The following is a 25669-nucleotide window of genomic DNA, read 5'->3' on the forward strand; positions in this document are numbered from 1 at the left end:
AGTCAGTCGGAGAAGTATAATCATTATATGCTTTCACTCATACGGGGTATAAGAAATAGTGAAAGGGATTATGGGGGAAAGGAGGGAAAATGAGTGGGAAAAATTAGAGAGGGTGACAAAACATGAGTCTCCTAACTCTGGGAAATGAACAAGGGGTAGTGAGTGGAAGAGGGGGTGGAAAGGGGGATGGGATGACTGGGTGACGGGCACTGAAGGGGGCACTTGACGGGATGAGCACTGGGTGTTATATGTTGGCAAATCAAACTTCAATAAAAAAATATATAGAAGAAAAAAACTATCTTTTCACTTTATAGCATCTTTGTTGAAAGGAGTTTTTAATTTAAACATAGTCTAATTTGTCAATCTTTTGTTTTATGGTCATGCTTTGGATGTCATATTCAAGGAATGCTCCCTATCCTAAGATCAAGAAGATATTTTCCTATATTTTTTATTGAATGTTTTAAATGTTTTGTTTTAAACAGTTAAGTCTTTAGTCCATCTGAAATTGATTAGATTTCAGATGAAGCAGATACAAATAAAATTTCCTTTATTCCATTCAGAAAACCAGTTGTCTCTTACTATTAACTGATTTCTACAATGCTATTTACATATCACAATTCCATATCTCTGAGGCTGTCTCTGGTCTTTCTATTCCACTAGTCAGTTTGTCTATTTCTCCATCAAGTTCCACGCTATCTTAAGACAGCCTTATGATAAAGCTTGATATCTGGTAGCACAGTGCTTCCATCTTATTCTTCCTTTCCAGAAGTGTTTTGGCTATACTTGGCTCTTTACTCTTCCATATGAAATTTGGATCTGCTTGTCAAAGTCCATATAGTCTTGTTGGGAATTGTATTGGATTTATACATGTATTTAGAGAAAATCGACATGTTTACATTGTCCAGTTTTCCTACCTATGAATATGGAATATTCTTTTGTCTTTTTTAATATTCTTAATACCGATTGTGGTAGATTTTTAAAGATACCTACAAAGTATTTCCATCCTAATTGGTATTCTACAGTATGACCTTACTACTTCCCCACCAACAGGTAGAGCATGATTCCCTTCCTGTTGAATCTGGGTTGAAGCAGAAATAATACTGCCTGATTTCTGAGGCCAAGTCAGAAAGGTCAGATAGCCACTGGTTTTCTGAGCATGCTTGATCTGGGGGAACTTTGCCATCATGTGAAATGTCCAACTATTCTGAGACCCCTTTGTGGAAAATAGCCACAGCCACAACTGAGATCTCAGGAACTTGCAGCCTCAAGTGCTAGCCACATGAGTGAGTCATCTCAGACATCTAGTGTAGGTGAGCTTTCAGATGACTGTAGCCTCAGTGGGTGCCTGACTCAACCACATGGGAGACCCCAAGTGAGGATGTCTTTAGTACATGAACTACACAATCATTAGCAAAATCAAATGGTTTTAGTCCCTTCAGTTGTGGAGGAATTTGTTATGCAGCAACAAATGACTGTATGTAATGATTACTGTTATTTTATTCATCTATTTTATTTATCTGGTGTTAAGTACTTTACAGTTTTATGGGGTGTGTGTGTTTGGTAGAGGTGCTAAATGTTTTTTAAATTATGCTTTCTAACTTGATGGTGTATATAGAAATACAGCTAATATTTATGCATAGACCTGTGACTGATTAAATTCTCTTGTTATTTTGGATAATTGGTCTAAATCCCTTTGGACTTTTTATTTATAGTTTTTTAAAAAGATTTTATTTATTCATGAGAGATAGAAGCAGAGTCATAGGCAGAGGGAAAAGCAGGCTCCCCACAGGGAGGCCAGTGTGGGATTCCAGGACCCTGGGATCACGACCTGAGCCAAAAGATGATCAACCATTGAGCCACCTAGGTGCCCCTATTTGTAGGTTTTTTTGAGTAATATGTTTCTTCTCTTATAAGATCATCCATTTTTCCTGATTTCTTTCTTGTTTTGATTGTTTGTAGGTTTTTTTTTTTTTTTTTTTTCCAATCTGGCTTTTTAGTTTTTGGAAGAAACGATTATAAACAAGCTTGTTCAAATTTATCCTTTTTAAAAAAAAAAAAATTATTTCTTTAAAGAGTGAGTGTGTGTGCATTTGTGAAGAGGGGGGCAGACAGAGGGAGACAGAGAAAGAATCCTCAAGCAGACTCACCACTAACCCCAGATGTGGGACTATATCCCAGGACCCTGAGATCATGATCTGAGCCAAAATCGAGTCGGACGCTTAACCAGCTGAGTCATGCAGGTACCCCATTGTTCAAGTTTGTCTTTTAAAAAAAGATCTCAGGGGCGCCTGGGGTGGCTCAATGGTTGAGCATCTACCTTCGGCTCAGGTCGTGATCCTGGGGTCCCGGAATCGAGTCCCAAATCGGGCTCCCTGCATGGATCCTGCTTCTCCCTCTGCCTGTGTCTCTGCCTCTCTCTCTCTGTGTCTCTCATGAATAAATAAATAAAATCTTTGATTAAAAAAAAATCTCATAAATGGCAACTGCTCCCTCTGCAAAAATATTTTAGATACTATTTATATATAATCTTTTCTCAGAAAGTAAAGTCTTATTCTACTGTATTCCAGGATGATTGTAAGGATTGTTAATCATGTGTGCAAAGTGCTTACACAGCCTTGTCATGCAGTAGGTATCCAGTAAATAAGAGGAATTGGAATAAGCTTGATTTCATACTTTTCACTTTCAACTACTAGATCAAGCTAAGCAAAAGTGTTGGGTTTTTGATAGTTTAACCTAAAACACATTGTAATCACATCACTTTTGCCTATTTTGGTTGGCTTATCATACAAAAGTACAAAGTGTACATTTAGAAAAGCTTAGTTTTCCCTGCCCTTCTTCCCAGGTACTTAACATATAATAATAATAATAGCTGATGATAGAGGATTATACAAAATATATTACAATTTTTTCTTTGAAGAAACTTATCTATATGGGAATTCATAAAAAGTTAAATAAAATATTTAAATAATAGTTTAAGGCTTTAGTAAAAGAAGTAAGTCAATATGTGATTGTCAAATATAGAGACCAGTAGGTGATATAGTACTAGCTAGCTAGATACTGGATAAGGGAAAGTGTTACCTTCATTTTATATTTAAAAGAAAGCTGAAAAACAGAGAAACTTAATGGACTAACTGCACAAGACCTTAATAAGTGATAGTACAGGAATCTAATCTGGAATTATTATTAACTTAGGTGAATAGAAAGGGAGCACTGCACTTAATACCTATATATTAGATCCTCATTAGATACATGTTGAGTAAATTAATGGAGACCTTTTTTTCCTTTGAGTTTTACTGCTTTTGGTAGTTCAGTTAATATTTTTTAAGAATATGTATGTTCTTTTGGGTGCCTTTAGATATTGAAATTAGTGTAAAGTTGTTATACTACTAACAATACCTTAGTGTAGTTAGGTAATATAAGAACAGTCCAGATATATTGTAATTAAGCAGTTATGACTCTGGAGCCTTTAATAATAAATGACATGTCTAGAATGTGTTTACTCTAAGTTGTTTAAATGTTTACCGTGGACTTGTGCTCTGTATTTGTAAGGAAATCAGATTATTATGATACCAAATGTTTTTAGCTGTACACAATTTGCTCACAAAATTACATGTTGTAAAAACACATTAGGAATCCTTAAATCAATATTTAACAAAAGCAAATATATGCATAGCCATTCTTTTAATCATTAAATACATAATTAGCCATTTTTCAGAATTTCAATTAACTCAGAATAATTACTTTCTGCAATCATCAGTATAGATAAGTATATGTTTAAACATATCTTTTAATCTTTAGACAGAAACTTCAGAATATTTCTGAAAGGAGGGGGGAAAGCTATAGCTAGTTATTAAATTTAGTTATAGAACTAAAGAGAGAGATATGTGACCTTCATTTTACTGAAAGTTTGGCCATAGTTTGCAGTTTACTGCTTGCATACTGCAAGCTTGTTAATTGCTGAGTTAGTATACTTTCTTGTTTTTAAATTTACTTCAATAACTGTAGACCCATTTATCTAACTTGTGGATATTGCTGTATATTTTTAAAACTTGGCATATTAGCCTCTCTGACCTGATTATTAAAAGAACAGAAACAGTTGCGCATTTGCTGTGTTCTAGATACTATTTTAGACCCTGGAAATATAGCTGTGAGCAAAACAAGAAAATTCTTGTTGTCATTGAACTTATATTCTGGGGATGGTAAGTGGAAAAAGCAGAAAAGATAATTTTTTAATATTTAGATGGTTATAAGTGCCATGAAATAGAATTTAAAGAGATTAAAGGGAACAAAAAAAAAATCACAGAAAGTGATGAATATTCTTATATCCGTGGTGGTTGTGAAAGGTTTCTGATGACATTTGAGTGGAGACTTAAAGGAAGTTAAGGCATAAAGTTTGGATACTAGGGAATCAAGTGGGAAGACAGGTGAGAGGATGCAGTGGCATATTCAAGAGGTAGAAAGGATGTCAGCAAGGAGAAGAATATAGGAGATAAGGTAAGGGAGATCGCCTGGGTCTGATGATGGAAGGCTTTGCAGGATGTGGTCATTTGAAGTTGGGTAGAGAGCCTTTGGAAGGACCTGAGCAGATGATGACCTGATACAACTTTAAAAGATCATCTTGAGGGAGGCAAGATGGCAGAAGAGACCTCATATCATCTGGTTCCTTGAATTTAGATAACTATCAAATCATTCTGAACACATAATGAATTCAATCTGAGGTATATAAGGAAGAATTGATAGAATTCTACAAATGGAAAAACTACTTTTTGCAGAGTAAGAGGTGCAGAGAAATGAGTCTGAGGGGATATATTGGAAGATAATCGGCAGGGGGAGGGAGCCTCTGTAAGCAGGTTACTGGAAAGTGATATAGCCCCAGAGCGTAGTATTGGAACCTTTAGAAATCTCCTACAGGGAGAGCCATCCCTGCCTGAAAAGTGCTCAGGTGGTGAATCAGGGCAGAATCCTAGGTAGGACAGTGTGGCCTCAGGATCCCCAGGGTCACAGGAAGACTGTGGGTGTCTAAGCTGACAGAGTTCCCAAGCATTGGAGCAGGGAAACCACTGAGGGTCAGCAAGCCCAGGGGGAGGCTCTTAGGTCACCAGAAACTGCAGACTGCAGCATGATTGGGCAACAGCTCTCTGCAGGGGCCCTGGGAAGAGCAGAACTGTGGTGACCCTCTGCCTTCCACCAGGAGGATCCAGGCAGGCACGTACCACAGGAGTCTGCAGAGTTTGGCACACAAAAGTGAAGACCTCTTATCCTTGAGGGTTTACTGAAGAGAGGAGACTGGTATCTCTCAGTTCTGTGACTAGAGATCAGGGCATGACCATTTTTATTTTGATCCTCTAAAGAGATGGGGAACAAAAGCCACATAAAGCACCCCGTAGCTGCTCACAATGAGCCTGGCCCTCTAGCAAGGGGCCATGCAACTCTGCCCAGGCAAAGACACCTGAGAATCAGTGTAGCAGGGCCCTCCCCCAGAAGACCAGCTGAAACAACAGGCAAACACCAAGTTTACAGAGCACACAGGATGTAAAACTCCAGGACTAGGGGAAAATAATATATAGAATTCGAGGTTTTTTTTTTTCTCATGATTCATTTCTCTTTCAGTTTAAAATTTTCCTTTTTTTCTCCCTTTTCAACTAGTTTCTTATTTTATCAGCTCTTTGTTTTTAAGTCTTTAAATTTCCATTAAATCTTTACATTTACATTTTATAGATATATTCTTCATTTTGGGCTTCTTTTCACTGTATTCAATTTAATTTTTGTATGTATATAAGTTTTGCTTTCTTTACAATTTTAGGATTTAGTGTCTTTTAATAAACAGACCAAAATACCCAGGACCAAGTGGATCACCCTGTTTTGTCCACTTGGGAGATTATATTCTTTCCCTCCTTTTATTCTTTCTTTTTCTTTCCTTTTTGATTTCTGACCTCTTTGGATTTGTCTAGTGTATATTTCATTTGGGTTGTGGTTGATATTTTTCATCTTGTTCCCTCATTCATTCTTTGAGCAAAATGACTAGAAGAAGGAATTCACAACAGAAGAAAGAACTAGAGGTAATACTTTCTGCTATAGAGGTAATACTTTCTGCTAATCAATATGGATATAAGTAAGATATCAGAGCTGGAATTCAGGATAACAATGGTAAAGTTACTAGCTGGGCTTGAAAAAACCTTAAAAGACACTAGAGAATTTCTTAGTGCAGATATGAAATCTAATCAGGCCAATATTAAAAATTCTCTAATTGCAAAAATAAATTCTCTAATTGCGATGCAGTCTATATTGGATGCTCTAACAGCTAGGGTAAATGAGACAGAAGAGAGAGTAAGTGACATAGAGGACAAGTTGATGGAAAGGAAGGAAGCTGAGGAAAAAAAGAAACAACTAATGGGCAATGAGGGGAGATTTCAAGAAATCAGCAATGTCATAAAATGAAACAATATTAGAATTATTGGTGTCTCCAAGGATAAATAAAGAGAGGGGGTGCTTAGGAGATATATTTGAGTAAATCATAGCTGAGAACTTCCGTAGTCTGGGAAAGAAACCAGCATTCAAGTCTAAGAAATCAGAAAGGACCCCTCCCAAAATCAATAAAAATAGATCAACACCTTGACAATAGTGAAGTTTGCAAGTTACAGAGAGATAAAATCCTGAAAGCAGCTCGATACAAGAGGTTCTTAACCTACAGTGGTTGAAACATTAGGCTTGCAACAGATCTATCCATAGAAGATCTGGCAGGCCAGAAAGGGCTGGTGTGATACATTCAGGGTACTAAATGAGAAAAACATACAGATAAGAATACTTTATCCAGTAAGGCTGTCATTCAGAATGGAAGGAGAGATAAAGAGCTTCCAGGACAGACAGCAACTGAAAGAATTTGTGACTACTAAACCAACCCTGCAAGAAATATTAAGGGGGGGGGGGCGGTCCTGTAAGCAAAGAGAGAGCCCAAAAGTAACATAGACTAGAAAGAAACAATCTTTAGAAACAGGGACTTTACAAGTAATACAGTGGCACTAAATTCTTATCTTTCAGGAGTTACTCTGAATATAAATGGGCTAAATGCTCCAATCAAAGACATAGGGATCAGATTGGATAAAAAAGCAAGACCCATCCATATGCTGTCTATATGAGACTAATTTTAGACTTAAACATACTTCCAGATTGAAGGTCAGGGTAGATATCAATTTATCATGCTAATGGATCTCAAAAGAAAGCTGGGGTAAGGATGCCTGGGTGGCTCAGCAGTTGAGCATCTGCTTTTGGCTCAGGGAGTGATCCCAGTCCAAAGATTGAGTCTTCCATCAGACTCCCTGTGAGGAGGCTTCTTCTCTCTCTGCCTATGTCTCTGCCTCTCTGTGTCTTTAATGAATACATTTTTTAAAAAATCTTTAAAAAAGAAAGAAAGCTGGGGTAGGAGTCCTCATATCAGAAGAATTGGATTTTAAACCAAAGACTGTAGAAAGGGATAAAGAGGGACACTATCATATTTAAAGGGTCTATCCAACAAGAAGATCTAACAATTATAAATATTTATGCTCCTAACTTGGGAGCAGCCAATTAATAACCAAATTAACAAAACACATTGATAAAAATACAGTAATAGTAGAGGACTTCAACACCCCACTAACAGCTATGGATAGATTATCCAAGCAGATCAACAAGGAAACAGGGCTTTGAATGACACATTGGACCGGATGGACTTCACAGATTTATACAGAGCTCACATCCTAAAGCAACAGAATACACATTCTTCTTGATTGCACAAGGAAAATTCTCCAGAACAGATCACATACTTGGTCACAAATCAGGTCTCAACTAATAGCAAAATATTGGGATTATTCCATGTGTATTTTCAGCCCACGAGGCTTTGAAACTTTAACTCAATCACAAGAGGAAGTTTGGAAGGAACTCAAACACTTGGAGGTTAAAAAGCATGCTGAAGAGTGAATGGGGTTGGAGCACCTGGGTGGTTTTCATTTGGTTGAGTGTCTGCCTCATGGCTCAGGTCATGATCACAGAGTCCCAGGATTGAACCCCACATTAGGCTCCCTGCTCAGCTGGGAGTCTGCTGCTCCCTCTTCCTCTTTTTCTTCCCTGGCTTATGTGCTTGCTTTCTCTAATAAATAAATAAATAAATAAAGAATTAAAGAATTAAAGAATTAATGAATCAAATGGGAAATTAAAGAATTTTTTAAATGCATGGAAACAAATGAAAATGAAAATACAACTCTTCAAAACCTTTGTGACACAGCAAAGGCAGTCCTAAGAGAGAAGTACGTAGCAATAAGTCTCTCTCAAAAAATTAGAAGTCTCAAATACACAAACGAACCTTACACTTGAAGGAGCTGGAGAACGAACAACAAAGCCTAAACTAAGTAGAAGAAGAGAAATAATGATTAAAGCAGAACTCAATGAAATAGAAACCAGAAGAACAGTAGAACAGATCAAAGAAACTAGAAGCTGGTTCTTTGAAAGAATTAGTAAGATAGACCTCTTGCCAGACTTATCAAAAAGGAAAAAGAGAAAGGACCCAAATTAATAAAATCATGAATGAAAGAGGAGAGATAATGACCAACACCAAGGAAAACAATTTTAAGAACATATTGTGAACAATTATATACCAGCAAATTAAGCAATCTGAAAGAAATGGATGCATTCCTGGAAACTTATATAAACTACCAAAACTGAAATAGGAAGAAATAGAAAACCTGAACAGACCCATCCATAACCAGTGATGAAATAGAAACAATAATCAAAAATATCCCCAACAAACAAGAGTCCAGGGCCAGATGGCTTCCCAGGGGAATTCTACCAAACATTTAAGAAAGAACTAGTACCTATTTTCCTGAAGCTGTTTCAAAGAGTAGAAATGGAAGGAAAGCTTCCATCCTTGTTCTATGAGGCTAGCATTACCTCGATCCCAAAACCAGACAAAGACCTCATCAAAAAAAGGAGAATTACAGACCAACATCCCTGATGAACATGAATGCCAAAATTGTCACCAAGATACTAGCCAATAGGATCCAAGAGCATATTAAAAGGATTATTCACCAGGACCAAGTGGGATTTATTCCTAGGCTTCAAGATTGGTTCAACATTGCAAATCAATCACTGTGATACATCACATTAATAAAAGAAAGGACAAGAGCTATATGATCCCCTCAATTGATACAGAAAAAGCATTTGACAAAATATAGCATCCTTTCTGAATGAAAACTTTCCACAGTGTAGTGGGATAGAGGGAACATACCTCAACATCATCATAGCTATCTACAAAAAGCCCACAGCAAACATCATTCTCAATGGGGAAAAACTGAGAGCTTTTCCCCTAAGGTCAGGAACACAAAAGGGATGCCCACTGTCGTTCAACATGATACTAGAAATCCTAGCAATCAGACAACAAAAAAATAAAAGAAATAAAAAGCATTCAAATTGGCAAAGAAGTCATCAAACTCTTACTCTTCACAGATGACATGGTAGTTTATATGGAAAACCCAAAAGGCTCTACCCCGAAATTGCTAGAACTCATACAGGAATTCAGCAATGTGGTAGGATACAAAATCAATGCACAGAAATCAATTGCATTTCTATACACTGAGACTGAAGAAAGAGAAATTAAAGAATCAATCTCATTTGTGGTTGCACCCAAACCATAAGATACCTAGAAATAAATCTGACCAAAGAAGTAAAGGATCTAAAGGATCTGTACTCTAAAATTACAGAAGAACACTTAATGAAAGAAATTGAAGGAAGACACAAAGAAATGGAAAAAACATTCTGTGCTTATGGATTAGAAGAATAAATATTGTCAAAATGTCTATGTTATCCAGAGCAATCTACACATTCAGTGCAATCCCTATCAAAATAGCATCTACATTTTTCACAGGGCTGGAACAAATAATCCTAAAATTTGTATGGAACCAGGGAAGACCCCAAATAGCTAGACAAATGTTGAAAAAGAAAACCAAAGCTGGTGACATCACAATGCTTGACTTCAAGCTCTGTTACAAAGCTGTGATCATCAAGACAGTATGGTACTGACAAAAAACAGACATATAGATCAATAGATCAGACTAGAGAACCCAGAAATGGACCCTGAACTCTATGTTCAACTAATCCTTGACAAAGCAGGAAAGAATATCCAATGGAAAAAGGACAGTCTCTTCAATGAATGGTGCTGGTAAAATTGGACAGCCATATGCAGAAGAATGAAGCTGGACCATTTTTTCTCACCATACACAAAGATAAACTCAAAATGGGTGAAAGACCTAAATGTGAGACATGAATCCATCAAAATCCTTGAGGAGAACCTGTTCGACCTCAGCCACAGCAACTTCTTGCTGAACACATCTCCAAAAGCAAGGGAAACAAAAGCAAAAATGAACTATTGGGACTTCATCAAGATAAAATGCTTCTACACAGCCAAGGAAACGGTCAACAAAACTAAAGGTCAATCTATGGAATGGGAGAATATGTTAGCAAATGACATATAAGATAAAGGGCCAGTATCCAAGACCTATAAAGAACATACCAACTTGGGATGCTTGGGTGGCTCAGCAGTTGGGCACCTACATTCAGCTCAGGTTGTGATCCCAGAATCTGGGATCGAGTCCCACATGGGGCTCCCTGTGAGGAGCCTGCTTCTCCTTCTGCCTATGTCTCTGCCTCTCTCTGTCTCTCATAAATAAATAAATCTTTTTTTTTTTTAAAAGAACGTACTGACTGAACACCCCCAGAAACAAACAGCCCAGTCAGTAAATGGGCAAAAGATATGAACAGACATTATTTTAAAGAATGCATACAAATGGCCAACAGACACATGAAAAGAAAAAATGCTGAACATCACTTGGCATCAGGAAAATACAAATAAAAACCACAATGAGGTACCACCTTATGCCAGTCAAAATGGCTAAAATTAACAAGACAGGAAACAATAAATGTTGGTAAGGATGTGGAGAACGGGGACTCTCCTTACACTGTAGGTGGGAATACAAACTGTTGCAGGTACTCTGGAAAACAGTATGGAAGTTCCTCAAAAAGTTGAAAATAGAACTACCCTGTGACCCAGCAAGTGTACTACTGGGTGTTTACCCCAAAGATTCAAATGTAGTTTGAAGGGGCACCTGCACCCCAGTGTTTATAGTAGCAATGTTCACCATAGCCAAACTGTGGAATGAGCCAAAATGTCCATTGACAGATGAATGGATAAAGATGTGGTATGTATGTATACACACACACACACACACACACACACAGACACACACAGTGGACTATTACTCAGCCATCAGAAAGGGTGAATACCTACCATTTATATCGACCTGGTTGGAACTGGGGGGTATTATGCTGAGTGAAATAAGTCAATCAGAAAGACAATTATCATACGGTTTCACTCATATGTGGAATAGAAGAAACAGCACAGAGGATCATAGAAGAAGGGAGGGAAAACTGAATGGGAAGTCATCAGAGAGGGAGAAAAACCATGAGAAACTCAACTATAGGAAACAAATTGAGGGTTGCTGGAGTTTAGCTGGGTAGGGGGATGGGGTAACTGGGTGATGGGCTTTAAGGAAGGCATGTGATATGAGCACTGGGTGTTATATGCAACTGATAAATTGTTGAACACTACATCTGAGACTAATGTACTATATGTTGACTAATTGAATTTAAATTAAAAAATTATCTTGACAATTATTCAGAAAAGTACAAATTCTAAGGGAACAAAGATGGAAATAAGAATATAGTTAGATGGCTAATGTAATAATCAGGATAGTATGGGTTTACTTTTTAAAGGTTTTTTGTTTTGTTTTTTGGAGAAAGAGCACATTTGAGCAAGGGGAAGGGCAGAGAGAAGAACAAGCAGACTCTGCACTAAGCACAGATCCCCACTCCAGACTCCATCTCATGACCCTGAGATTATAACCTGAGCTGAAATCAAGAGTTGGGTGCTCAACTGACTGAGCCATCCAGGTGCCCTTGGGTTTACTTTTTAGAAAAATGCAGACCTGCACATGTGTAAACAATTTTGTTTAGGATCTCAGAGACCTAATATGTTAAGATTTTTATCTATTCTCTTTATAGCCCTGGTAAATGAGGGTTCTGAACTTAAAAGCTTGACAGGAATAAGGACCTACCCTGATATCAACCTAACCAATGAAGTAACTTTTTGACAAATTATGCACATACACACTTCAAACATACAAGATATGGAAAATATAAAAATAATGTAACACTTATGTACTCCTCACCCAACTTTGTTAAATATTAACATTTTGTCACAGCTTTTCCTTTTAAAAAAAATTTTAATATAATTAGTATTAAAATAATTTTGAAATTTTAAGAAATTTTTATTTAAAAAATTTTATTATAATTATTATTTTTTAGAGGAGGAAGGGGCAAAGAGGGAGGGAGAGAGAGTGAGAGAGTCTTAAGCAGACTCCATGCTCTGTCTTACAACCCTGAGATCATTGACCTGAGCTGAAATTAAGAGTCTGATGCTTAACTGACTGAGCCACCCAGGTGCTCCTTCCCCCCCCCCCCCCTTTTTTTTAAAGGCACTTTAGAAATACCACTGGGGAAAAAAAAAGAAATACCACTGAAATCCCTTGTGTACCTTTCCTTGATTCCATTTACTTTGTTCTTATCTTGATCTGAAGAAAATATTTTCTCTTGATTTAAGTATTTATCATCTTTTTTTAAAAATTACTTTTATTGTTTAAAGTAAGCTCTGTTCCCAATGTGGAGCTGGAATGCACAACCCCAGGATCAAGACTTGCACACTCTACTAACTGAGCCAGCCAGCAACAACTATTATTTCTATGCATTTAACTGTTCATAAATAATAAATGATACTGTTTTGTATTTTTCTTTTTTCCAATTTTATTGAGATGTAATTGACATATAATTACACAATTTGATAACTTTGACATGTGTACCATGAGACTGTCACTACAGTCTAGATAATTAATATATGCATTGCCTCAAAAAGTTCCTTCATACCCCATTGAAACTCTTCTGGCTTCTCCCTCCCACATCCTTCTGCACTCCTTTTCATTCTGTACTCTGTCCATGCATGTGCATGCATGCACACACACACAGACACACACACACTGAGTACCCAAGCAATCACTGTACAGCGTTTGGATTTCCTAGAATTTTATATAAATAGAATCATGAAATAAGCACTTATTTTGTCTGGCTTCTTTCACTCTGTATAAATATTTTGAGGTTCATTCGTATTACAATGTGTATCGTTATTTCATTCCTTTCCATTGTTGAGTAGGTATTCTGTTGTATGAGTATACCACAGCTTGTTTATCTGTGATAAAAATTTGGATTGTTTCCAGTTTAGAGTTATTAAAAATAAAGCTGCTACGAACATTTTGAGTACAGGACCTTGTATGAACAAAGGATTTCATTTCTCTTGAATAAATACTTATGGGAATGGCTGGATCATATTATTGTTACTCCTTAACTATTTAAGAAAGTGCCAAGCTGTTTTATGAAATTGTAATTTTAATTTGTGATTGATGTTTCAGTTTTATTTTGAATTGAGTATTTTTTATTCTGTTGTATCTCCTTATCCTGCTACCTATGAAACTTACTATTTTCATTGTGTAATATGTCTTTATTCTCTGGTTGCTTTTATAGTTTTCCCTTTATCCCTGGCTTTGAGTACTTCAATTATGATGAACTTTGGTGACATTTTCTTCACAATTCTTGTGCTTTCAAGTTGTAGAACATCATGGATCTTTAGGTTTATAGTTTACATCAAATTTGAAAAATTTTGGCTATTATTTTTTAAATATTTTTCTGTCCCTTCCTATTTCTCCTCTTCTTCAGAGACTCCAATTACACATGTGTTAGACTGCTTGAGGTTATCTTACAACTTACTGAAGCTTTTAACTTTTTTTTTTGGATTCTTCTTTCTCCGTGTGTTTCATTTTGATTGGTGTTATTTCTGTGCCTTCATGTTTATTAGTCTTAGCAGCAGCATCCAATCTGCTGTTAATATATTCAGTGCATTTTTAATCACACATCTTACATTTTTAAATTCTAGAACCTTGATTTTGGGGGAGGTCTCTCTCTCTCTTTCTCTCTCTCTCTCTCTCTCTCTCTTTTTACTAAGTAGGCTCTACCCCTAGCATGGGGCTTGAACTCAGGATCCTGAGATCAAGAGTTGCATGCTCTACTGACTGAGTCAGCCAGGTGCCCTGATTTGGGTCTCTTTATATCTTCTGTGTCTCTACTTAACTTTTTAAACATGTGGAATACATTTATAATAACTGTTTTACTATCCTTTTCTGCTTATTCTAATATATCTGCTTATTCTGGGTCAGTTTCAATCAAGTGATTATTCTCATTATGGGTCATATTTTCCTATTTCTCTGTGTTTCCAATGATCTTTGATTGGGAGGCCCTTGCCTGGCTGAATGCTAGATTTTTTTTTTTTTTTTTTTTTGAGTGCTAGGTATTTTCATGTTCCTATAAATCTTCTTGAGTTTCATTATGAAATATAGTTAAGATACTTGAAAATACTTTGATTCTTTCGGATCTTACTTTTATGATTTATTAGGCTTGATTGGAGCAGTCCCCCGCATTGCCATAAAACCTTTCTGAATGCTCTTGATCAGCCTAGTTTCCATAACAATGGTGATACAGAACTTCTTGAGAACACAGATTTCTAGGATGTACCTTAGAGATTCTGAGATAGTAGATTTCAGAAAACATTTAGAAAGATACTGCTCCTGGGGCTCCTGAGTGGCTCTGTTTTGGCTCCATGGTCATGGAGTGCTATTAGAAGATAAATTATTTTAGATTATTATGAGCTTCAATTGAATTTAAATTTTAATTTTGCCTTGAGGTACTTAAAAGCTGATTAATCAGGATTTAGGTTTTTGACCTCTACTCTGATTGGCATAGGTACTATAGAACCTCAGGGAGGAAATGAAATCTTAGGTACCATCTATTGTAAGATACACCATTGTTTTGTGTACCTCCAAGGAAGAAAAGTGCTGCCAGTTAAGAATGGCCCATTGCTTTTTTTTTTTTGACATCTATTTTAAGATGCATTCCAATTTCAGAGATGTTAGAATGTGGGAAAGATGTGTCTTAAAATTGACAAAATATAGTATTTAGAAGACTTCTACCCTTCTACTACACCTCTGTCCTTCCCCAGTTTGGCCTATTTAATATCTTCTGCTTTCCTAATACATTCTTTAGGGACAGCTCAAATTGCACTTCCTTCATGAAGCCTGTCTAGATTCTTACAATAAGATATTTCAGATTTCCTTTGAGTATGTTTCTTATGCTCCTTTCCATTTTGAATATTTGTCCTTAATAGAGAGTCAAAAGCAATATAGGAATTTGGTAGTTGTGCTTTCTCTGCATCATCTGTTAACATTATACCATCTGCCCCAAGCAGTAGACCTAATCCTCCTTTCTTGTTCTTGCTCTACATGTATTTTTTAAATCCTTTTTATTGTTCTTAACATTTTTCTTCAGCCTCCGCTCATTCTGGGCTCTTACTTTACTTACATGAATCTCCTTGTTTCACACCACTCTTTTGTATTCATCCTTGTTCACATGGCTTGCTTTCTTTTTTTTTAACAAGTCTCTTAAAATTCTGAACTTATAGCACACCATACACAACCATAGTGGATTCTTTAGATGCCACTTTCTTTTCTTACCAGATTAATTTTTTTTTTTATTTATAGTGTCAGCATTTCACCTTTTAGAAACTATCTTTCTCTTTCAAAAAAGTTCTTCCTATTACATATAATTTCTATGGTATCACAGAGGTATTTTCTCCAGAAAAAACTTAATTCACTTCTCTAAAGTATCAGTGTTTCCATTATTCCTTTTTTAACGATTAAGAACTCCAAGGTGGTATGGTTGCTTTTTCTCATGGGTTTCATTTCCACGTCACTATTTTATGCTTGTATGTCAGAAAAAAATCCAAAAAAATGGTTCATTATTTCTTCCAGCTAATGAAAGATGAAATGTTTCATATGCTTAGTGGCTTATATTATGCATTCTTAGGAAACAGATCTAGTTGCATTCTTGAGAGTTGGAGATCTCTTTTGTTGTTGAAGTACTGTTTTGCCACTTTGTGGAAAATATTAAGAAAGCATTCATTCATTTACGTATTTATTGAATTGAACCATGTATCAGGGATCAAATATGGCATTAAGGACACTATGGTATAGTGTCAGAGACAAGCATAGTCTCTGTCCTTACAACTGCACAATCTAGTCAAATGAATGAATTAATCTTTTATCCAACAAGGTGATAGGTAATATACTTCCATACTTAGGTTGATACTCATTTTTACCCCTACCCAAATGCTTTCAAACTTGTTTCTATCCTTGGGACGCCTGGGTGGCTCAGCAGTTGATCGTCTGCCTTTGACTCAGGGTGTGATCCTGGGATCCAGGATTGAGTCCCGCATTGGCCTCCCTGATGGAGCCTGCTTCTCCCTCTGCCTGTGTCTCTGCCCCCTCTCTGTATCTCTCATGAATAAATAAATAAAGTCTTAGTCTTAAACTCCTTTAAGAAAAACACTTGTTTCTATCCTTAATTGGCCATACAGGTTAATATAATGCTCTTTTCTAAAAATGTTATTAAAACTTTTTATTGTGAAATATAACATATGTGCTGTAAATATATACAACATAAATATACACCTAACCAAATTGTAGTGGGAATACTCACATAACTACTATTCAGATCAAGAAGTAGAAAATTGCCAGCATCCTAGAAACCCTTTATAGCCTCTTTCCTATAACAACTGCTTTTCTTCCACCAAAAGTAATTACTATCTTGATTTATGTGGTCATTGCTTGTTAATATTTCTGTATAGTTTTAAAACCAAAATGTCTCATTAAGCTATAGATTAATTTAGTCTGTTTTTGAACATTATATAAATTTAAATAAACAGAATATATCCTTTGTGTCTGGCTTGAGATTTATCTGTGTTGTTGCCTATAGCAGTATTCATTCATTTTCTTTACTGTATACAGTCCATTGTATGAGTTTACCATAGTGTTTGGTAAGCATATACTATGATATGTTGATGGTCACTTGGGTTATTTTTAGGTTTCTTTGTTTTGTTTTCATTTTCTATTATAGATGCCATTAACATTCTTGTATATTTTTACTTGTATATGCATGCATACATTCCTGTTAAATGTATTCCTAGGACAGGAATTGTTGGTTCATTAGGCATCCTTATTTTAACTGTAGTATAATGACAAACTTTTCCAAAATAATTGTACTAATTTTATACTCCTTCCAGCAATGAATGTGAATTCCTGTGGTCTCCACATCCTCACCAATATTTGGGAAAGTCAAACTTTATTCTGGTGGGTAGCTAACTATGGTTTAATTTAATTTTACCTATTAGTCAGATTGAGTAACTCTGGGTTTGTTTGGGTGTTTTTTTATTTTTTTGAAGATTTATTTATTTACTTAAGAGAGAGAGAAAGCACAAACAGGGAGAGGGAGAGAGACAGAGAAGCAGACTCCCTGTTGAGCTGGGAACCCGACAGGGCCTCATGACTCTGAGATCAAGACCTGAGGCAAAATCAAGTCAGACACTCAACTGACTGAGCCACCCAGGTGCTGTGTGTAACTCTTTGTTTATGAGCAGTGCCCATTTAGAGTTCTTGCCCACATTTGTACAGGTTTTTTGTCTTTTTCTTAGCTATGAGTTCTTTATTCTGTCTGTGACCACTTTATCAGCGTATGTGTTGCAGTTTTCTTCCACTTAGTGGTTAATCTTTTACTGTCTTTATTGTATTCCTTGATGACTAGAAGTTCATTTAGTTTAATATAGTCAAGACTATCAGTTTTTTCTAGGTGCTTTTTGTGCCACATATAAGAGGTATTTCCTATCCTAATGTCATAAAGATGTTCTGTTGTGGTGCCTTTCACATTTAGGTCTATAATCCATCTAGTTGATTATTGTGTATCATGTAAAGTGGTGTGTTCAGTTTTATTTTTTTCCCATGTGGATACCCAAATGGCCAAGCACTGTGTTTTGGAAAGATCATGCTTCTCTGCAGTGCCACCTTTGTTGTAAATTCAGTGCATATAAGTTTGGGTGGTTTCTTGGCTGTCTGTCTCATTGGTGTATTTGTCTATTCTTGCACTAATACCACACTGTATTAATTATTGTGGCTTTATAATCAATTGATATCTAATAGAGGAAGTTTTCTTAATCTTCTTCAAAGCTAGTATCAGCCTATATATGCAGTTCCATGTACATTTTGGATTCAGCATGTCAAGTTCCACCAAAACAATGAACCTTTTTTCAAATTTAGTCTAATTTATTGAATCTGCAGATCCAAACCCATGTTGTTCAAGGGTCAGCTGTACATGGTTTGTTATTTTACCCTTTTTTTTAACTGTCTTTGTATTTTAGATGTATTTCTTGAGTTTCATATATTTTCCTGTCTGAAAATTTTTCTGTTAACTGGAATATTCCACTTATGTTTAATGTAATTGTTGATGTATTTAGGTTTAGATCTTACAGCCTCTTATGTGCTTTCTACTTCCTTCACATAATCTGTGTTCTTTTTCATATCCCATCTTCACTTGTATTTTTTTTTTACTGACCCAACTGTTCTCTTGTTAGTTTTGGAATTATATACTCTTAGAAATTACAATATACATCATAAACAATATAGATTGTATAGGTAGCTTGAAATATTTTAGTTGTATATATGCCCCCCCCCCAAGATTAAATGCTATTTTAATCTTACACATGTATTTAAAAGATATTATTGTTTTAGTATAGTTACTGGTCATGTAGATTTATACTTTTACTGTTTTTTTTTCTTCTTATTACTATTTTTTAAATATACTTCATTTCTTTCTGCATCTCCAACTTAATATCTGGATTGATTATTATTCTTTCTGAAGGACATCTTTATATTTACTGTGTATTTCCTGGAGATAGATTCCTTCAGTTTTTATATTCATTTTACCTGAAAGATATATTTGCTGGGTATAAAATTTTAGCTTGATAGCAGTTTTTTCTCCATAGTTTGAATGTATCATTCTGCTCTCTTCTGGCTTTTGTTGCTTTGAGAAGTCATATTATAGTCTTACTGTTTCTTTTTCTGATCTTTATTATTGCCTACTGGGTGTGACACTGCTTTTTTTTTTTTTTTTGTCATTGTTCAAGATTTATTGTTTTTGTTGGTATAACCCATGGATAGTTGGTTTCATTATTTATATATAGATTTTGTTTTTACATTATATGGCAGTGTATGCTATTCTAATACATAGAGTACACAGAAAATAAGAATCTTTAGAACAGTTATACATAATACATGTAATGTTGGATTTATATATTGGATCCCAGAATGTGACTGATAGAAGAAAAAAAGTTGGACTAGTTATGTTGGATGAAGGAACCAGATGTTACATAACAGAGTAGACACACATCTGGTTTGAAGGTTAACTGCAGCATGTGCAACATTGGCAGTAGTGCCTCTGAAGTGGTAAGACTATTTTGCAAGAATTTGTATTGCCTCTAGCTCCTTTTGAGCTCCTTCTGAGCTCCTTCTGAGAGGTCCTACCCTCTCTCTTTTCTTTTTTCCCTATTTGGCTATATGTTTTTCTTTTTATTTATGCTTATTGAGATTTGTTGACCTTCTTGAATCTGTGGCTTGATATCTTAGTCATTATCTATTCAAATTTATTTTGTGTACTTTTCTAGGATTCTAAGTAGATGTATTTTGTATTCTTCTCTAACTATATCCTATGTCTTTTATCTCTCCTCTATATTTTTTACATAGTTTCTTTTTTACATAGTTTTACATTGTTTCTTCATATCTAGTTTTCAGTTTACTAAGTCTTGAGTTGGTCTAATATGCAGCTATTTAAAAAAATTATTTATGTATTTATTTGACAGGATGAGAACACAAGCCAGGGGGAGTGACAGGCAGAGGGAGATGGAGAGCAGGTGGGGCTCGATCCCAGGACCCTAGGATCAGGACCTGAGCTGAAGGCAGATGCTTAACTGACTGAGCCACCCAGGTGCTCCACAGCTAAACTCTTATTAAATTTTTTCTTTTGTATACTTTATTTTTAAAGATTTATTTATTTATTTTAGAAAGAGAGAAAGAGCACATGGGGGGAGAGGCAGAGGGAGAGAATCTTCAAGCAGACTCCCCACTGAACATAGAGCCCAACACAGTGCTTGATTTACCCATGAGATCATGACCTGAGCCAAAATCAAGACTCAGACATTTAACTGAGACACCCAGGTACCCCTCTATACTCTATTTTTAAACTATAGAATATTCATTCTTTTTAAAAACCTGTATTTTGCTTTTTATAATTCCATTGTTTGCTGAATTTCCAAGCTTGGTTTTTATATCTTTGGACAAAGTAACCATAGTTTTTTAGGCTACATTTGCTTTTATGCATATCAAATGTCCCTTTGGATGCTCCTATTGTCTATTGTTTCTGCTATTCTTTCTCCATGTTGTGTTTGTCCTTCTGTGCTTAATTATCTTTGGTGGGCATTATATTTGAAAACTTATTTATAGAAATTATTTGAGGATAGGGATAATATTATCTTCCCCTAGAGAGGATTTCATTTACTGCCTCTAAGCCCCTGGGGTACTGATTTTCTACAATTACCTTTTTTTTTTTTAAAGATTTTATTTATTTATTCAGGAGAGACACAGAGAGACAGCAAGAGAGGCTGAGACACAGAGGGAGAAGCAGGCCCTGTGCAGGGAGCCTGACGTGGGACTCGATCCTGGGTCTCCAGGATCACACCCTGGGCTGAAGGCAGCACAAGCCGCTGACCCACCCATGCTGCCCCACGATTATCTTTATATAGTTTCAAGGATTAAAATTTTTATACACTACCCAAAAGACTGGAAGCCAAACTATAGTTCATGTGAGGGCTGATTTATTTCAGGATCACCTGTGCTCTCTGGGTACAGCTCTTTCAGATCCCAGCTCAAAGCACCATAGTGGTTATATTTAGCAGGCCCCCGCATTGAGTATTTTACCCAGAAATTTGTGAGGCTGTCAAACACTCTGGTAAATAAATACCTCCAAGCAGATGTGGCTTTGAGTTCAGGACTCACCTGTGGTTTTCCACCTTTGTCTAGTTCATGGCCTACAAACTTTTTACTATTTTATTTGCTTTTTGATGCCTTTGAATTTTGTTTCTTTGTCATTTGTTTCATTGCCAATGCTTTAACTAGTCATTGGTGAGAGGGTTAGTTTGAATTATCTATCTTGCTACACCCAGAGGCAGAAATACCTACTTTATATTTTTCACATATGGCCTTACTATCCTGTTCCTTTTATTTGATTTTGGAGCGATTCTGTTGCTGTGCTAATACGGTAGCTCCTAGCCACATTTAATTGTTGAGCACTTACAGTGTGGTTAATTTGGGGGTACCTGGGTGGCTTAGTCTATTAAATGTCTGACTCTTGATCTCAGGTCAGGTCTTGATCTCAGGGTCATGACTTCAAGTCCCCTTTGAAAAAAATGTGGCTAGTTTGAATTGAGATGTGCTATGAATGTAAAATATTTCATTAATAAGTTTTATATTGATCACATGTTGAAATGGTAATATTTTGAATGTATTTGGTTAAATAAAACATTAAACTTAACTTGTTTCTTTTTACTTTTTAATGTGACTATTATAAAGTTTAAATATTATATATATATATATATATATATATATATATATATATATACCTTATATTTATGGCTTGCATTATATTTCTGTTGGATAGTATAGCTATGTACAAAAGTTGTTGAGAACATATGCTCTGTAGCCTGGATTTAATTCCTGGCTGTACTTTTTACTAGAAGTGTAATCCTGGGCTTTTTAAAAAAAAATGTCTTGTGGGGGACGCCTTGGTGGCTCAGCGGTTGAGCATCTGCCTTTGGATCCTGGGGTCTGGGATCAAGTCCTGCATTGGGCTCCCTCTGGGGAGCCTGCTTTTCCCTCTGCCTGTATCTCTGCCTCCCCCCCCCCAATGAATAAATAGGTAAAATATTTAAAAAAAAAACTTAAAAATGTCTTTAATTTTCTGCCAAATGAGCATAGTAGTAATATCTGCTTAAAGGTAAGCTGTGGAGGTAAAAAAGATGAAGGTAAATACATAGTACAATGGACAGCTTATAGTAAGTGTTAATAGAAATTTAGCCATTATTTTTGTTTTTGTTACTTTAGTGTCAGATTTTATAGTTCAGTGGATGTTTTCTTTCTTTTAACATTTTCCTCTCTACCCTTAGCAATAGAATTCCAGACACTATAATTTGGGGACATAAACATGTACAAATTCTATAAGAGAGGAAGAATGTCATAAGCAAATGGTCGTTAGCTGCAGAAACTTTAATGCTTCTCCAAGATAATACTGCCTAAAATATTTTGTGGACTATGTGGCAACTACGTAACCAAGCTTTACAACTGTAGTTCAGAAAGGAATTGCACAGCCAAGAATTGGTGGTATGTTAGAAATAGTATTGTTCCAGGACTTGAAAACTGGACACTAGACCTAATTCTGCCACTGTGTTCCATCTGGAGTCCAGTTTCCCTCTTGTAAAATCATAAGATTGTATTAGATGATCACATATGCCTCTATGTTCTATGATTTTTCCGTAGTAATGCTTGCATATCACATATTTTATTTTATTTTATTATTTTATTTTTTTAAAGATTTATTTATTTATTTATGATAGAGAGAGAGAGAGAGAGAGAGAGAGGCAGAGACACAGGCAGAGAGAGAAGCAGGCTCCGTGCCGGGAGCCCGACGTGGGACTCTATCCCGTGACTCCAGGATCGTGCCCTGGGCCAAAGGCAGGTGCTAAACCGCTGAGCCACCCAAGGATCCCCTATATCACATATTTTAAACTTACAGTACAGTTATCCTTAGGTTTTCTAGTTCACATAAGAGTGACAGAAGGTTAAAGAAAATATAGAGTCATGGCAAGATGGAAACACAACTTTTTTTATTCACCCAGAATATCTCACAAGATACATTAGGTTGTAGCTAAACTATTTTTTCCAGAATTGTTTTTAATTTTGCTAGAATAAAATAAATACCTTAGATTATATTAAGGTACCATATATATGAATTATGGTTATAGTTTAATGGGAAGATTGCTGGACTTTTAAGAATACGTAGGTTTTCTTTCTTTTTTTTTTAATTTTTATTTATTTATGATAGTCACACACAGAGAGAGAGAGAGAGAGAGAGAGGCAGAGACATAGGCAGAGGGAGAAGCAGGCTCCATGCACCGGGAGCCCGACGTGGGATTTGATCCCAGGTCTCCAGGATTGCGCCCTGGGCCAAAGGCAGGCGCTAAACCGCTGCGCCACCCAGGGATCCCAATACGTAGGTTTTCATAAAAATCCTAGAAGGAAAAAAAAAATCCTAGAAGAGAGCACAGGCAGTAATTTTTCTAATATTGGCCATAGCAACATTTTTCTAGATAGATATCCTAAGGCAAGGGAAATAAAAAAATAAACTATTGGGACTACATCAAAATAAAAAGCTTCTGCACAGCAAAGGAAACAATCAACAAAGCTAAAAGGCAACCTACTGAATGCAAGAAGATATTTGCAAATGACATATCCAATAAAGAGTTGGTATCCAAAAGATAAAGAACTGATACAATTCAACACCCCGAAAACAAACAATCCAATTAAAAGTTGACAGAAAACATGAACAGACATTTCTTCAAAGAAGACATCCAGATGGCCAACAGACACATGAAGTAATACACAACATCACTCATTATCAGGGAAATGTAAAACAAAACTACAATGAGATGTCACCTTACACTTGTCAGAGAAATCAATTATCTTGTCAGAATGCTAAAATCAAAAACACAAGAAATAAGCACTGGTGAGGATATGGAAAAAAAATGAATCCTCATGCACTGTTGATGGGAATGCAAACTGGTGCAGCCACTGCGGAAACAGTAAGGAGGCTCCTCAGAAAGTTAAAAATAAAACTACCCTACAATCCAGTATTGCAATACTGGTTATTTACCCCCAAAATACAAAAGCCCTAATTCAAAGAGATACACGCACCCCTATGTTTATAGTAGTAGTATTTACAATAGCTAAATTATGGAAGCAGGCCAGGTGCCCATGGATAGATGAATGGATAAAGAAGATGTGATACACACATACCAGAATATTATTCACCCATTACCAAAAAAAGAATGAAATCTTACCGTTTGGAACAACATGGATGGAGCTAGAGAGTACAATGCTAAATAGAATAAGAGAAAGACAAAACCATATGATTTCACTCATATGTGGAATTTAAGGAACAAAACCGGCAAAGGAGAAAAGAGAAACCTAGAAACAAACTATAAACTGAGAACAAACTGATGGTTACTAGAAGGGAGGGAGGTGGGAGAATGGGTTAAATATGTGATGGGGATTAAGGAGTGTACTTGGGATGAGCACTGGGTATTGTATGGAATTGTTGTATTGCTGTCTTGTACACAGGAAACTAATATAATTCTACATGTTAACTATGCTGGAATTAAAATGAAAACTTAATAAAAAAATACCCGGGTTTTAATTTAACTAAGCTTTGCTACTAGATAAAATTAAGTAAATTCTAAGCAAGTTTTCTTTGATCTGATTTTTCTATAAGTTAATAATGTGGAATGTAAGAATATAGGATGTAATACTTCACCCAGAGTAGGTACTTGAGAAATTAAAGAAGTTAATACATTCTGTCCTATTATACAGAACTTGCATTAGAATATGTGGAAGTGCAATAGGGGAGAAGAATTTAAGATATTACACAAATATTAAAGTATATTCTAAAATATATGGTCAATACTATAGAGATCTATAATTTTTCAGAAGCATCATACTCAGATCGTTCATGCAAGTAAGTTCTATTTAATTGTCAAACAATATTTTTGGTTTTTATGTTTTCAAAGTATAGGCCATTGGAAAAGATGGAAAATTCCCCATGTCGTTCTGTGAAGCTAGCACAACCCCAAACCTCTTATAGTGAGTTTAAATCTAGTAAAGATAATATAGACGCACGCACATATAGACAGACATGTGTTAAAGTCCAAGTAATTTATTAGCTAATAGAGTCCAAAAAATTATATATGTGATCAGGAAGAGTTTTTCTCAGGAACGTAAAGATGGCTCTATATTATGAAACCTACCCATAACTCGTATCAGCATATTAGAGGAAAATTTATGATTATGTCAGTAGATGATTCTAAAAAGAGGAGGAAATAATTTGATATAAATCCAGTAACTTCACTCAGAAATGCAATTAAAGCAACAGTGAGATAACCATGTAGTACTGGCAGTATGTGGGAAAACTCATACTTTGGTGGTAATATAAATTCTTACTTAGGTAACTATTTACTTTAGCTACTGATAATAGCTATTGAAATAAAGCACATGATCCTTTGAGTACTCTCACTTTTGGGAATCATTTCTACAAAATACAGTACAATGTATATACTATAATACTAATATATACTGTTATGGTATATTAGGATATATTCAAGGACTCCTGTTTTGGAAACAACATGCATGACTGTTGATCACTTGGAAGGGTCACTGCATAAATTATTATTTAATAAATAATATTATTTAATAAATTATTATTTATGCAGTGACCCTTTATG

General features: G+C 35.8%; 1 protein-coding gene across 5 annotated transcripts in view; it reads left to right on the forward strand.

Moving 5' to 3' along the window:
- The window catches only part of STX17 (syntaxin 17), a 71634-nt gene that overhangs the window by 15876 nt on the left and 30089 nt on the right, over nt 1-25669 (forward strand). The window contains exon 3 of one of the 5 annotated variants that reach the window (XM_035697282.2): nt 17300-17366. The exons of the other annotated variants lie outside the window; for them this stretch is intronic. Coding sequence (XP_035553175.1) covers nt 17300-17366 — 67 coding nt within the window. The remainder of the gene's footprint in view (nt 1-17299; nt 17367-25669) is intronic. 5 annotated transcript variants of the gene reach the window in all.

Source organism: Canis lupus, chromosome 11, assembly GCF_003254725.2.
Source record: "Canis lupus dingo isolate Sandy chromosome 11, ASM325472v2, whole genome shotgun sequence".
NCBI lineage: Eukaryota > Metazoa > Chordata > Mammalia > Carnivora > Canidae > Canis > Canis lupus.